The following is a 16,018-nucleotide window of genomic DNA, read 5'->3' on the forward strand; positions in this document are numbered from 1 at the left end:
CTGTGCCATCCGACCGGAGGGATTTTCGATCCATCAGATCGACCACATGGCGTCTTCGGGTAAGACGAGGGGAGGTGGTGTCTGCCTACTGATCAACACTGGGTGGTGCTCGGATACAGTGGCACTGACAAGCTCCTGCAGCCTGGACCTGGAACACCTGTCGGTGAAGTGTCGTCCCTACCATCTGCCACAGGAATTCACCTCGGTCATACTGACAGCGGTCTACATTCCCCCCCAGGTGGATGTGGTGTGTGCTCTGAACATACTGTATGCCAACATTAGTGAACTTGAGACCAGGTATCCGGAGACTTTGCTCATTACATCTGGGGATTTTAACCAGGCCAACCTCAGAAAGGCGCTGCCAAAGTTATACCAACATGTCGTCTGCCCCACTAGAGGCCTGAATATACTTGACCACTGCTACACAGCAGTCAAGGATGCCTACCGTTCTGTCCCACGACCTCACCGGAAAATCGGACCATCAGGCCGTACTCCTCCTCCCGGCTTACAAACAGAAACTGAAGCGGGAGGTCACAGTGTCAAAAGTAGTGTCGTGTTGGACGGAGGAAATGGATGGGCTCCTCCATGACTGCTTTGAATCGGTGGACTGGTTAGTATTCAAGGACTCAGCAGCTAACCTCGATGAGTATGTCTCAGCTGTCATGGACTTTATTTGGAAATGCATGGAGGACTGTGTGTCTAGCAAGATGATCCGGGTATTCCTAACCGGAAACCTTGGATGAATTATGAGGTCAAGTCCCTTTTAAAGGCTGGAGCTGTGACTTTTATGTCTGGGCATACCAGTCGCTACATGGAATCCAGTCGTGAACTCCGGAAAGCCTTTAAGGGTGCCAAGGGGCAATATCGAGCCAAGTTGGAAGCCCAGGCTAACCAAAGGGGTGCCAGTAGACAATGGCAGGGTCTAAGTGAGATCACTGGGCGCAAAGAAAAGGCTGGGAATATCAATAACTGTGGCACTTCTCAGTTCGCTGATGACACAACAATTGTAGGCTGTATCTTGGGTAATGATGAGTTTGAGTACAGAGAGGAAATTAAGAACCTGGTGGCATGGTGCGAAGACAATAACCTATCCCTCAACGTCAGCAAGACGAAGAAATTGGTTGTTGATTTCAGAAGGAGTAGCGGACTGCACGACCCAATTTACATTGGTGATGCGCAAGTGGAACAGGTCAAAAGCTTTAAGTTCCTTGGGGTTAATATCACAAATGACCTGACTTGGTCGAACCTAGCAGAGTTCACTGCCAAGAAGGCCCACCAGCGCCTTTATTTCCTGAGAAAACTAAAGAAATTTGGCCTGTCCCCTAAAACCCTCACTAATTTTTATAGATGCACCATAGAAAGCATTCTTCTAGGGTGCATCACAACCTGGTATGGAAGTTGTCCTGTCCAAGACTGAAAGAAGCTGCAGAAGATCGTGAACACGGCACAGCACATCACACAAACCAATCTTCTGTCCGTGGACTCACTTTACACCGCACGCTGTCGGAGCAGTGCTGCCAGGATAATCAAGGACACGACCCACCCAGCCATCAGACTTTTCGTACCTCTTCCCTCCGGGAGAAGGTTCAGGAGCTTGAAGACTCCTACAGCCGGATTTGGGAACAGCTTCTTTCCAACTGTGATAAGACTGCTGAACGGATCCTGACCCAGATCTGGGTCATACCCTCCAAATATCCGGACCTGCCTCTCAGTTTTTTTGCACTACTTTACTTCCCATTTTCTATTTATGATTTATAATTTAAATTTTTAATATTTACTAATTTTAACTATTTTTAATATTTAATATTTGTAATCCAGGGAGTGTGAAGCACAGAATCAAATATCGCTGTGATGATTGTACGTTCTAGTACCAATTGTTTGGTGGCAATAAAGTATGAAGTATAAAGTATTATGAATTGTCCTATCAGTAATAATGGATCAGTTTTAATATAATTTATAGGACTTTGACTCTACAACTGGATCAGGCTTGTATCTATAGTAAAGCAGGGTGTCTTTTATGTGTTTGTATTCTAAAGCAAGAGTTTTGTGAATGATGTTTCGCACTTGATTTTACCTGTGTACGTAATCAGATTGAGTTAAACTGCCGCAGGATCCTGCAATGTGTTGGATTGTTTCAGGTTTCTTGGCATTTTCTGCATTTATCATCTTGAATTTGTTGGTCTTTTATTATGTGTTTTTGGTAAATTTTTGGTGTTAACCACCTGGTCCTGTACTGCCACAAGGAACCCCTCTGTTTTTGGTCTTCAACTCTGAGCCTGGCGGCCGACGCTTCCTTGTCAACATCTAGTCCTCTCAGGTCATGGGGATGTCTTCCATGGAGGATCATGTTCTTTTATTGGTTAACTTTTTCTTCTATAGTGATAATTTCTTCATTTTTCTGGCTTGTGCTTTCATTTAAGTTTAGTGGTGTGTGTTCCTTACCAGAATTGCATATGCTCACATGGAGTGCAAGTAGGCGGACCTGAGTCCATGGCCAGAACAGCCATGAACTGCTGGGCAGCATGATAGCGTAGATTGGAGGTATAGTAGCATAGAGAGCAGCAAAGTGGCATAGAAATTATTGATGCTATTACAGCACCAGTGCTCTGGGTTTAATTTCCACTGCTCTTTGTTAGGAATTTGTATGTTCACCCCTTAACCACATGGGTTTCCTTGCACGCTCTAGTTTCCTCCCACATTCCTGAGATGTACGGTTTAGTAGGTTAATTGGTCACATGGGTGTAGCTGGGTGCCTTGGGCTGGAAGATCCTGTTACTGTGCTGTATCTCTAAAGAAAAAATAATAAAAATAAAATAAATTATTGAATGTAGAGCATGCTCGATGAGCCAGATGGCCAACTCCTGTTCCTATTGATTTGCAGTGATGCAGTTTGAAAGCTCTATTGCAATACTCACTTGTCAAGTAGATGGCTATTCATTTTGTGTTCTTCAAGTTACTAAATGCTTTATATTGCACCCTCTGTTCTTGTTATCAACTCTGTTTATAGGCTTTTAATTCTTCGATCAAATTATTTTATCTGTTCCCATGAGAATAAACTGACTACGTCCAGTTCATTCAAGTAACTAAAGACATTCACCCCTGAATTATTTTAGTAAATTTCTTCTGCACAGTTTCCAAAGTTTTTCCATCTTCCCCAACGAAGAGTGCATAGAACTGTGCACAAAACTTGCCAATACTGTGCCAATGTTTTTTAAAGGTGCCCTTACTTATATGCTCTGTGCCTCTGTGCATAAAGTCAAGGCTAGCAAGTGATTTTTGAAGCATGTTCTCAATTTGTCCTGGCATTCTTAAGGAAGTATGTACATGGTCCCCAGATCTGTCCGGTCATGTACCCCTTTTAGAATTGTTCCTTTTATTTATGATGCTTTTCAAGTTATTTCTACTGAAATGTAACTTTTTGCATTCATCATTTATTTTTATTTAGAGATATGTCATGGAAATTCAATTAATATTTGAAGGTTACTATTTTGCTGGTCAAGGTAGATACTAGTGGTTAGCAAAATACTGTAAAGTATCAGTGATCCAGGTTCAATTCCTCGCGCTGTTTGTAAGGAGTTGTACATTCTCTCTGTGACCACGTGGTTTCCTTTGGGTGCACTAGTTTCCTTCCACAATCCAAAGGCACACCAGTTGGGAGGTTAATTAGTTAATTGGCTGGCTGGTGATGCAATGGCATCAGCGCCGGATTCCGGAGCAAAGGCTCCTGAGTTCGAATCTAAGTCGGGCCACCCCCCCCCCCCCACCACCCTGAGCACGCTTTCCATCCGTGCCGGGTTGAGCGTCGAGCTAGCCACTCGGCCTCATAAAAAAAAAAGAGTCTAGTCAGGAACGTTCATATCGTGGCCCGGTTAATCCGAAAGGAGACCAATCCTGACACCACGCACCAGACAAGAATGGCTGACTGTCTGGTGCGACACGCTAAAAAAAAAATTGGTCATTGTAAATTTCCTCGTGATTCGGCTTGGGTTAAATCAGGGGTTGCTGGGCGTCAGGGCTCAGAGGGCTGGAAGGGCCTATTCTGCACTGAATCTCAATAAAATAGAAAGGGTGAAAGAACTTCAAGAGAAGTTTGCTGCTCACAATAAATTATTCCACAAAGGGGCATTTGTAGATGTGAACTTCCCACTATTCAGGACATTTACAGAGACAGGTGCAGAAAAAGAGACTGAAGGATCATTGGGGACCCGAGCCACCCCAACCACAACCTGTTCAGGCTGCTACCATCCAGGAAACGGTACCACAGTATTAAAGCCAGGACCAATAGACTCCGGGACAGCTTCTTTCAACAGGTCATCAGACTGATTAATTCACGCTGACACAATTGTATTTCTATGCTATATTGACTGTCCTGTTGTACATACCATTTATTACAAATTACTATAAATTGCAAATTGCACATTCAGACGGAGACATAATGCAAAGATTTTTACTTCTCATGTATGTGAAGGATGCAAGAAATAAAGTCAATTTAATTCATTGAAGACGACAGCCTCTTTCTGGACTGTAACTATCCCGATTCTGCATGCCAAGGGAATTCTGTCCTCAAGTTTTATTTTAATTTGTGATTGTGTTGACAACGAATAATTGTTAGAACACAATTCATTTTTCTTTTGACAAATGGTTAATTCTTTCACTCAGCAGTTGGTTTAGGAAGTTAGCCTTAAAATGAATCCAGAGCATCATAAGCATCATTCAATCCCATATCAACACTGGGGAGTGAATCCAGATGATACCTGAGGACCTACACACGGGAGTAAAGGTTTCAGCTGAGTCCTTGGTACACATTTGTTTGGTAATGTTAATATTCTTGTGAATCAGAACTGGTGGGTCGGCATGAGAAAGATTGAGAACGTCCAGTTCCCTAATATTCATCTCCTTTTAACCAGTTTGACATTGCAGAATACATGTGCTTATATAGCACCTCAGTTCATGATAACTATTGCTACTAATTGTGTTCACTGGCATTTGATCTGTAATCCTCTTACCCCTATTTATCCTTGTTTGGCTTTAGAACCTCCCTAGAATATCAAGGTAGACAGAATCTCAAAAAAACAATAATAATGCAGACTTCTAGATAAATTTAAAAGGTCACACTGGAAGAAGACAATTCCAGATTTCAAGACAAATGTAAAAGCAGCTTTGACTGTTTCACAGCCCAAGCTTGATTGATTGCTGACAGATTCCCTGTAAACACGTGGAAGGAAACAAAAAAAATCAGTTCAGTATTACAAAGGAAATATTACTCAATTCAACTCTGCAAATATCATGCTAACTGTACACTTCATTATGACAGCTTTTTGTTTTAAGATCTGAACCAGTTCCCCCACAGTACTTTAATGAACTTCATCGCAGCCATGACAAACCACAGAGCATTCAATTTTTAATGCAGCACTGTAAAGTGCTGTAGAACAGATGGTGGAGTGCCTCAGTTTTCAAGGAGAAAATGACCTAGAGTTAAAACAATATAATGACAATATCTTTTGACACCCAGCAGTTCAGACTGCACCTGAATCAATGCATTCCAAAGATATATGGGCTAGTAGGTTCATTGGCTTTATGGGTGTAATTGGGTGATGTGGGCTCATTGGGCCAGAAGGACCTGTCGCCATGCTGTATTTCTAAAAAAGTAAGTAAGTTGGTTTTGCCAATTTTAACTGTGTCCTTGAAATGCCGAATGGGAAGACAGAAGCTACTGCAATTACTCCGAAAAGAACCAGGACAATTTTCAGTAAGAAACAAAAATCTCATACAAATCAGAGTGTATATATAATGGTCTCCATCTGGAACATGTGCTTTTAGTCAAGTGTTACTCCCATCTCCAACTATGTCACTCAGGCTGATTTTACTCACTGTTTTCCAAGACTCCATTCAACCAGTCTGATTAGTAAATGCTGTTTTTTTTTAAAAAAAAGAGTTTGATTATTGAGGAATCATAATCTCAAATTAGAAGCCATATCTTGTAACTTTTGCGAAGATCACTGTCCTTGAAAAGTTGGTGATGAGCTACCTTCTTCAAACTGCTTCAGGTCCTCCTGGAGGAGGTTTTTCTTACTAATTAGGCCTACTGGGATTGAGACTCAGCGGCAATGAAAAAATGGCAATATAGTGTGCTTTCAAGTCCTGGTGGTGTGTGATTTGGAGGGAAACATGCATGTTGTTGTGGTTCTATTCACAGGAAAACCCCAGTGGAGATCACAGGTCAAAGGGATGCTGTCACAGTAGCCTGCGTGAGTAACTGGAGTGTTCTTTGTACATACTTCAGCCTCATTGTGTGCTGGTGGTGGAGAGAATGAATGTATGTTGAGGATGGTAATTAGGGTACTAACTGAGCTGCTTGCATTGTCCTGAACTGCGTTGATAATTGATTCAGAAAATCATGTCAATAGTATAATGATTGCAAAGATGTACATTTATTAAAATGACTGCCCGTCAATTGAAACAGAAACCTTATTTACTTTTCACCTAAAACAAAATACACTTTTAATATTGTCTTGATCCCTTTTGAGTCAAAGAGTCCCCAGCTGCAACCAAAGTAAGACTTAATTTTTGCTAATTGATTTTATGGCTGAGATTTAGATTTGTGCCTGACCAATCGCAGGCCTAAAGGGAATTTATGGACCCAAGGCTTCTGCTAACTAATCTCTCTGAAAGAGGTAATAAAAGCAATTCTAGTGATTAAATATAACACTTACCCTCTAATAACATCCGGATTGACAGCAGCTCCTTTTCTATCAATGAAATACACGTCCATAAATGTTCTTAAGAAAGAAAGACATAAATTTACGCAGTGCCTTTCCTCACGGGTAAACATTGTTAAGTGTTGACAGGTTTTGAAGTACTTTTGAAGTTGATCACAATTATATAAGACTTGAAGAACAGAAACCACTGGATATGCATCAAGTCCTACAAATATCAATATGATCATTGAACCTGTTTTAGTGAGTTCAATACTGGTGAATTTTATTTTATTTGGGATGTTAAATTTTATTCTGGGTATATGTCGCTGTTCCTGAAAATAATATTATGGCATCTTTTATATCTAACAAAGAGAGCAAACAGAACTTAACCTCTCAGCTAATCGACAGTATTCCCAACAAGACAGCATTCCATCAATACCATGCTGAAGTGTCCATGAGACCATAAGACAGAGGAACAGAATTAAGCCATTCAGCCCATCAAGTCTGCTCCACCATTTCATCATTGCTGATTTATTATCCCTTTCAACCCCATTCTCCCGCCTTCACTCTGTAACCTTTGATGCCCTGATTACTCAAGAACCTATCATTTTTTTAGGCATCCGTTAGTCTTGCGAGACCATGGATCTGTGCCTGGAAAGTCTTCACTCTCCAGGGTGCAGGCCTGGGCAAGGTTGTATGGAAGACCGGCAGTTGTCCATGCTGGAAGTCTCCCCTCTCCACGACACTGATGTTGTCCAAGGGAAGGGCAAGGGCCGATACAGTTTGGCACCAGTGTCGTCACAGAGCGCTGTGTGGTTAAGTGCCTTGCTCAAGGACAGAACACGCTGCCTCGGCTGGGGCTCGAACTCACGACCTTCAGGTTGCTAGTCGAATGCCTTAAACACTTGGCCACCTATCAATTTCCACTTTAAATATACTTAGTGACTTGGTATCCACAGACATCCGTAGCAATGAATTCCACAGATTCACCACCTTCCAGCTAAAGAAAGTTTTCCTCGTCTCTGTTCTAAATGGACATCCTTCAAATCTGATGCTGTGTCCTCTGTTGCTAGACTTGCCCATTATAGGAAACATCTTCTCCTCATCCTCTATATCTAGGCCTTCAATATTCAATCGATTCCAATGAGATCCCCCCTCATTCTTCTAAATTCCAGTAAGTACAATCCCAGAGCCATCAAGTGCTCCTCTTATGTTAACCTTTTCATTCTTAAAATCATCCCCATGAACCTCCTCTGGACCCTCTCCAATACCAGCACATTTTTTTCTTAGATAAGAGGCCCTAAACTGCTCAAAATATCCCAGATGCAGTCTGGCCAATGCCTTATAAAGCCTCAGCATTATATCTTTGCTCTTATATTCTAGTCACCTCAGAATGAATGTTAACGTTGCATTTGCCTTCTTTATCAACAGCTCAACCTGCAAGTTAACCTATAGGGAATGCTGCACAAGGACTCCTAAGTCCCTTTACATCTCTGATTTTTGAATTTTCTCCCCATTTAGAAAATAATCTACTTATTCTTCCTCCCATTCACTTCTCTGTACTATATTCTATCTGCCACATTTTTGCCCATCTCCCAATCGGTTTAAGTCCTCCTGCAGACTCCCTGCTTCCTCAACACTACCTCCCCCTCCACCTACAGTACTGTGCAAAAGTCTTAGACACACATATATAGCTAGGGTGCCTAAGACTTTTGCACAGTACTGTATCTGTCAATGTGGACCGGAGAGCAAGCTTGTAAATCTGGCTGGAGCACAAGATGTTGGAAATGGTGAGGATGGAGCGCTGCAGGACGGGTGTGGGACAGGTGGCTGAGAAGTGGGACAGGTAGCAAAGAAGGAATGCCAGGGCGGGGATGGCATGAGTGCAGACACAACCGGCCCTGAAACTCCAGGCAGGGCCATTTAATTCCAACCAATTGGTTTATTGATCATTATAGAATGTCTCTCTGGTGCTTCCTGCACCCTTACCTCTCTCTTCTCCTTTTCCCAATCACAATTCCCCTCTCCCTGCCACTTTCCCACTCTTAGTACACAGCAGAGACTGATATCGGAATCAGGTTTATCATCACTCACATATGTCATGAAAATTTTTTTTTGCAGCAGCAGTACAGTGCAATACAAAATTACGACAGTACTGTGCAGAAGTCTCAGGAACCCTAGCTATATACAGTATATGTACCTAAAACTTTGCACCATCTGCAAACTTGGCCATAAAGCCATGAATTCTGTCATCCAAATCATTGACGTAAAAACGTGTAGAGAAGCAGTCCAAATACCGACCTCTTCAAGGCACAGAAGTAGGTGTCTTGTAAGTAAGCAGAAATTCTAGTCACCAGAAGTAATCAGAGCAGGCGTTCTTTATAAACACCAGAAAGCCTGTGGATGCTGGAAATCCAAAGCAACACACACAAAATGTTGGAGGATCTCATTAGGTCAGGCAGCATCTATGGAAATGAATAAACAGTTCAACATTTCGGGCTGAGTCAAGCAATCTTCTATCCACGCTAGCATCATCCCTTTAATAGTATGGGTTATTTTCTTGCTAAGCAGCCTCATGTGCAACACCTTGTCAAAGACCTTCTGAAAATACAAGTAAACCGCATCCACTGACTCTCCTTTGTCTATCCTGCCTGTTCTTTCCTCAAAGAATTCCAATAAATTTGTCAGGCAAGATTTCCCCTTAAGGAAACTATGCTGACTTTGGCATATTTTACCATGTGCCTCAAAGTGTCCCAAAACCTCATCCTTAATAATGAACTCCAACATCTCCTCAACCATTGAAGTCAGGCTAACTGCCTGTCCTTTCAATACAATGTGCATCCTTGCAACTATGATCTTCTTTCAGCCACGACTCAGCGATGCCCACAACATCATGCCTGCCAATTTCTAACTACGCTACAAGACCATCTACTTTATTCTGTATACTGCGTGCATTCAAATTTAACACCTTCAGTCCTGTATTCATCATCCTTTTCAATTTGCCTCCATGTTGCACACCAGCTCATCCCATTGACTGCAATTTTGCCCTATCTTCTATCTGTCCTTCCTGACTGTCTCACTAGACTCTGTATACCATCTGCCCCATCTTCAGCCCTATCACTCCACAGAGGTATTGCTCCCACCCCCACCCCTCAGGTCCAGGTGTAACCAAACCTTTTCGTACATCTCTCTCCAGAAGAGATCCCAATGATCCAGAAATCGGAAACCTTGCCCCCTGCACCAGATCCTCAACCACTTATTCCTCTGCACTATCACCCTATGCTTGCCAAGACAAGCATGTGGCAATACCTTGGAAGTCCTGCTCTTCAGCCGCTTCCCAATCTCCCTATACTCACTAAGTAGGACCTCTTCCCCCTTTTTTAAACCCAAGTCATTGATGCCAATATGCACCACGTCCTTTTGGGAATGTTCTGCATCCATTCTGAGACAACCTTGACCCTAGCACCTGGGAGGCAACTCACCATGCTGGTATCTTTTTTTCACTGTCACAGGATCTCCTGTCCATTCTCCTAATTATCAACTCTCCTATCACTATTGCACTACCTGACTTTACCCTTCAGAGCCATTCACAATGCCACAGGCCTGGCTGGTGCTGCTGTGCCCTGAGAGGTCATTCTGTACCCAGCAGTATCCAAAGGGTACTTGTTGCTGAGGGGAATGGCAACAAGCACTAACTGCTTGCTCCCCTTACTTGTCCTGGTGGTCACCCATCTACTATCTGAAGTTTGCACTCTGGGTGTGACAACCTCAGTAAATGTTACATCTATGAGGTTTTCAGCCTCTTGGATGGGTATGAGTACATCCAGCTCCAGCCCCAGTTCCTTGACCTTGTCAGTCAGGAGCTGAAGTTGAGTGCACTTCCTACAGATCTAGTCATCAGGGAGACCGTTGGGTACCCTGCAATCCCATATCTTATAGGAGAAGCATTCTGCTGCCTTAACTACCATCCTGCTTACACTTGCTATACCTTTGACTCTCACTTAAGCTTAAGTTCTACAATTAAGTAACTAACTCCAAAAGAATGAGCACCTTTACCCTACGCCTGCTCTCGCTAAAGCCCGTTGAGCCAAAGCCTGGCCACTCTAACACTAACCCACTTCCACAATGACCACTCCACTTACATCTCCTTTCTTTTTGTTGGCTCTTATCACTCCCAAGAAGACTTATTGTTTTTAAATGGCCTATGCCCTGCAAGATGTTGCTCTACCTCTCTCACTGCTTCAAATAATGAGTCACTCCTGGAATGTCAGATTGCACAAGCAGGTGTCATGGGAGTTGAACCCCAAATCCTCTGAACCAGACACGTCTTCTAACCGCTGCACCACAGCCGAAACAGCTCAAGGTACATAAAGGTTATGTTATCAAAAATGATGAGGGACCCAGGACACCTGTCCACCTGCACTGACACAAAGCAGATATACTGATGTCCGCTTAATAAAATAAACATCTCCCTTCTGTTAAAATTTGAAGAATAAATGTTGTCATATCTCTCAAAAAGCAGGAAGTATGTTTCAGCTTACTAGAATTTTAAGCATGAGAGATAATCTTGCAGTATATTTGATAATACTGTAACGTGACTCATGAAAATCTTCACTAACCTGAAAATTGCTAGGATTAGTTATCACTCCGTGAATCGTGCCTTGCCTGAAGCACATAATATGCCAATCAATGAGCATGCAGTAACTTCAATGTGACACCAAAAAAAATCCCTGAAACTGATCCAGACCCATTTTTGTATAATTAATGTAAAGTAAACATACTGCAATCTAGCCATGATAATGTAATTTTATTCTGCTGTGGTTTGCAGGGAAGATGAAAATGACTTCCATGTCATATTAGATGGTTAGATGATGTTCCTCTAGTAAAAATGACTTGGGCAATGAGGCTATAGCATTACAAATGGTCTGCTCATGAAGTGTGACAATATAGCTGGGATAAATAGTCAGGCTAACTATAACTAGAAGTAACATAAGCTGGGCACATGAAGGATAAGGACACAGGGGCTGGAGTTAGAAACATAGAAAACCTTCAGGCCCTTTAGCACAAAGCTGCGTCGAACATGTCCTTACCTTAGAAATTACCTAGGGTTACCCATAGCCCTCTATTTTTCTAAGCTCCATGTACTTATCCAGGAGTCTTTTAAAAGACCCTATTGTAACCGCCTCCACCACCGTTGCTGGCAGCCCATTCTACACACGCACCACTCTCTGCGTAAAAAACGTAGCCCTGACATCTCCTCTGTACCTACTTACAAGCACCTTAAAACTGTGCCCTCTCGTACTAGCCATTTCAGCCCTGGGAAAAAGCCTCTGACTATCCACACGATCAATGCTTCTCATCATCTTGTACACCTCTATCGGGTCAGCTCTCATCCTCCGTTGCTCCATCGTTAATGAATACCATCTCAAAGAAGGGAAAAATAAATCTGCCTTGGGTTATCATAGAAACATATGTCATAGAATGAGGAAGGTCACTCCATTAGGTGCATGATTGGAGATATTTTGATGATTTCCACTTCCTAGTTCTCTAGAAACGTGAGAAATTCTGTCACTAGGAGCTCAGTCTAATAGTTCGCGTAAAGATGTCAGTTCGACATTAAGAGTGGAGGCAGATAGGCAGATTAACAGGGGGAATAAAGAGTCCAGTCTGGGGGGGCAGAATAGAAAGGTCAGTCTGAAAACAATGGTGGAGAGGTCAGTCATAGATGGGAGTGAGCAGGCCAGTCTGAGTGCTGGAATGAGGTGGTCATTCAAATGGGAGGAATGGTGTAGCTAGTCTGGCAGTGAAAATGGTGAGATTGGTTTGAAACCAGGAGTTGAGAGATCAGTCCATCAGTGGGTGTGGAAAGGGCAGCTTCATTGCTGCAGATATTAGCCATACACCAGAAGGGAGATCAGTTCATCATTCAAATGGAGACACCAGTCCAATTATCCAAGTGGTTGGACCAGCCCAGTGGTCAGAGTAGAGGGACCAGCTAAATGGCCAGAGTGGAGGGGAGGAACCAGCCTAATGGTAGAATAGAGGGACCAGCCCAATGGCCAGTGGAGGGAAGGAACCAGACCAATGGCCAGAGTGAAGGGTCCAGACCAAGGTCAGAGAGGGAAGGTCAATCTAGCAGTGTCTAGGTGGGGACTGAGATGAGCTGAACGTAACGCCATCTACAGCGTTGCTCACTCTCGGGGTTTCTGCTGATCCTGATCAGGTAAGGATCGGATTACTTGCCGTTGATGATTATCAATTTCTGATAAGCCATGTTGATCTCCTGCTTGTACCTGCCCGCAATGTGCTTCTTGTGCAAAGCTCCAGACCACCTGATCTCTGCCAAATTTTCTAACAAAGAGCAAGCAAGCATTCCAGAGAGTCTATGGGCTCTATTTCTGGTACTGTTCTTGGTCAAGCGTTTAAAGTACTTTGCATCTCCTGTGGCAATGCATGTTCACGTAATTAAACAGATATGATTAAAGTGGAGGAGATAAAATAAGGGGCCACTACTTATGCTCAGAAGGAAATTTCACAAATGTTTTAGTGGCATAGACAAAAAGCTGCAGTATGTGGATTGAAAAAAACTTGACTAACATAAGAATAAACATTTAAGGAAGGACTTCAAATTAGAATCAGATTTTTTATCACTGACATACAGTACTGTGCAAAAGTCTTGGGCATATATATAGCTAGTGTGCCTAAGACTTTTGCACAGTACTATAGTAATTTCATGGATTTCACTGCACTGCTGCCACAAAAAGAACACATTTCATCACATATATGAGTGATAATACGCTTCATTCTGATATGGTCTCTATTATGTGTATGGCGCAGGGAGAGGGGAATCGCGGTTGGGAAATGGGGAAGGGAGAGGGGCGGGAGCTGGAAGCACCCGAGAGACTTTGTGTAATGATCAATAAACTAATTGTTTGGAATCAAATTATCTTGTCTGCTGTCTCAGGGCTGAATGCATCTGCACCTGCGCCACCCCCGACCCCTGGCACTCCTCTGCCACCTGTCCCACACCCCTCCCACGGCACTCCATCCTCGCTATTCCCAACATCCTTTACTCCCACCATAGTTACAAACTCGCTCTGCATTCCACCTTGACAAATACAGTACTGTGCACCCTAGTTATAGATATGTGCCTCCCAAGACCTCTGCACAGTGGTGTATGTCATGAAATATTTCCCTGAGTAATGAGATTAACACGTAATTTGTGTTAACATTTCTGTTGACTTACGTTTGTCATGTTCATAATATACTGAGCTGGTGCTGAAAATTGTTAACTTGCGTGGCATTTATGCCCTATGGATGTGGGACACAGGTACTAAGCCCTCTCCTCTACCCTCTGTATACCCATGACTGTGTCACCACCCACGGCTCCAATCTGCCAATTAAATTTGCTGATGGCACTACACTGATTGTACTAATCTCTAATAATAATGAGGCTGCCTACAGAGAAGAAATCATCACCCTGACGCAGTGGTATCAAGAAAGCAATCTCTCCCTCAATGTCACAAGAACGGGAGGAATGTAGACAGACTAGCCCCTATTGACATCAATAGATCTGGGATTGAGGGTGAACAGCTTTAAGTTCCTCGGCATAAACATCACTGAGGATCTCACCTGGTCTGTACATACTGGCTGTGTGGTGAAAAAGGCACGACAGCCCCTCTTTCATCTCAGATGGTTGAAGAAGTTTGGTATGGGTCCCTATATCCTACGAACTTTCTATAGGGGCACAACTGAGAGCATCCTGACTGGCTGCATCACTGCCTGGTATGGGAACGGTACTTCCCACAATTGCAGGACTCTGCAGAGAGTGGTGAGGACAGCCCAGCGCATCTGCAGATGTGAACTTCCCACTATTCAAGACATTTACAAAGACTGGTGTGTAAAAAGGGCCAGAAGGATCACTGGGGACCCAAGTCACCCCGAGCACAAACTGTTCCATCTGCTACCATCCGGGAAATGGTACTGCAGCATAAAAGCCAGGACCACCAGGCTCCAGGACAGTATCTTCCACCAGGCCATTAGACTGCTTAATTCATGCTGATGCAACTGTATAATTGTACATAATATTTATTCTAAATTACCATAAATTGCACATTGCACATTTAGACGGAGATGTAAAGATTTTTACTCCTCATGTATATGAAGGACGTAAGTAATAAAGTCAATTCAATTCAATTCAATACTACTGTATAAACTTGAACCTACCATGCTTAATGTGGGCAAATAGGATTAGTGCAGATTAGTAAAAGAGGTCAGCATAGACATGATGGGCCAAAAGGTCAATTTCTGTGCAGTACAACTCTAAGATACTACGACTCCAATTCTAACCACCATTACTAGTTGACAAGTTAACTAGAAATATGATTAAAATGTCACTGCATCTGGGTCCCTTTTCTTTCTAGACTAGCAAGGCAATGATCCAAATGAAATGGAAGCAAGTAAATTGCTCTTCCTTTGCTTTTATTTTGTTACATATTCCCCTGTTTCCAGGACAATGCTGCCTGCGTAGTCTGGGTACAGCAGCAAAACATCTGCTTACTGCAGGAAGATGCAGGGAAGAGGGGCATGATCCAGTATCAGAGATTATATGGAGGAAATTACAATGATGGTGACTGAATAAGTGTGCTGGTTAAATTTGTGTGTCTTTTTACTGTCTATTTAATTTTTGGGATGTTAGGAGTTAACAAGATTGGGAAAGGAGATATGAGTCTGATGGTGGTTCTGGTGAGTCTTCTACATTAAAACTCTACCGCTCTTCTGGTGATTATACCACAGTGATACTAGGGAGGAATTCCCAGGATTTCAACCCAATGGCATAGTGATATATTTCCAAGTCAGGATGAGTTGTGACCCGAAAGGAAACCTGCAGACAGTATTATTCCCATCTGATTCTTCCTCTTGTCCTTTTTGTTAGTTGGAGTGTGGGTTTGGGAGATACTGTTAGCCTATCAGGTTTACCCTAATCTCCAGTAACGGCTAAGTAATCTCCAAGACACTGTTGCAATCAACTAAAGATAGAAGTCATAGACTCACGGAAGATCGTACTTGTCTTTTAAATTTATTTTCTCCAATTAATTACAAAATAGCACAAACCGTTCATTGGGTATATTTAAAGTATAGGTTCTTGATTAGTCAGGCATCAAAGGCTATTGGGGAGAAGGCAGCAGAATGGGATTGAGAGGGGTAATAAATCAGTACGATGGAATAGCGGAGACGACTCGATGGGCTGAATGGCTTAATTCTGCTCCTATGTCTCACCGTCAACAATGGAGAAAATGGCAGTTTGAATAATAGTCAAT

The 16,018-nt window shown here is 42.8% G+C and overlaps 1 protein-coding gene across 1 annotated transcript in view; it reads right to left on the reverse strand.

Moving 5' to 3' along the window:
• The window catches only part of LOC134347175 (cadherin-related family member 2-like), a 129,969-nt gene that overhangs the window by 14,481 nt on the left and 99,470 nt on the right, over nt 1–16,018 (reverse strand). The window contains exon 25 of the mRNA XM_063049413.1: nt 6,714–6,779. Coding sequence (XP_062905483.1) covers nt 6,714–6,779 — 66 coding nt within the window. The remainder of the gene's footprint in view (nt 1–6,713; nt 6,780–16,018) is intronic.

Source organism: Mobula hypostoma, chromosome 5 (genome assembly GCF_963921235.1).
Source record: "Mobula hypostoma chromosome 5, sMobHyp1.1, whole genome shotgun sequence".
NCBI classification, from domain to species: domain Eukaryota; kingdom Metazoa; phylum Chordata; class Chondrichthyes; order Myliobatiformes; family Myliobatidae; genus Mobula; species Mobula hypostoma.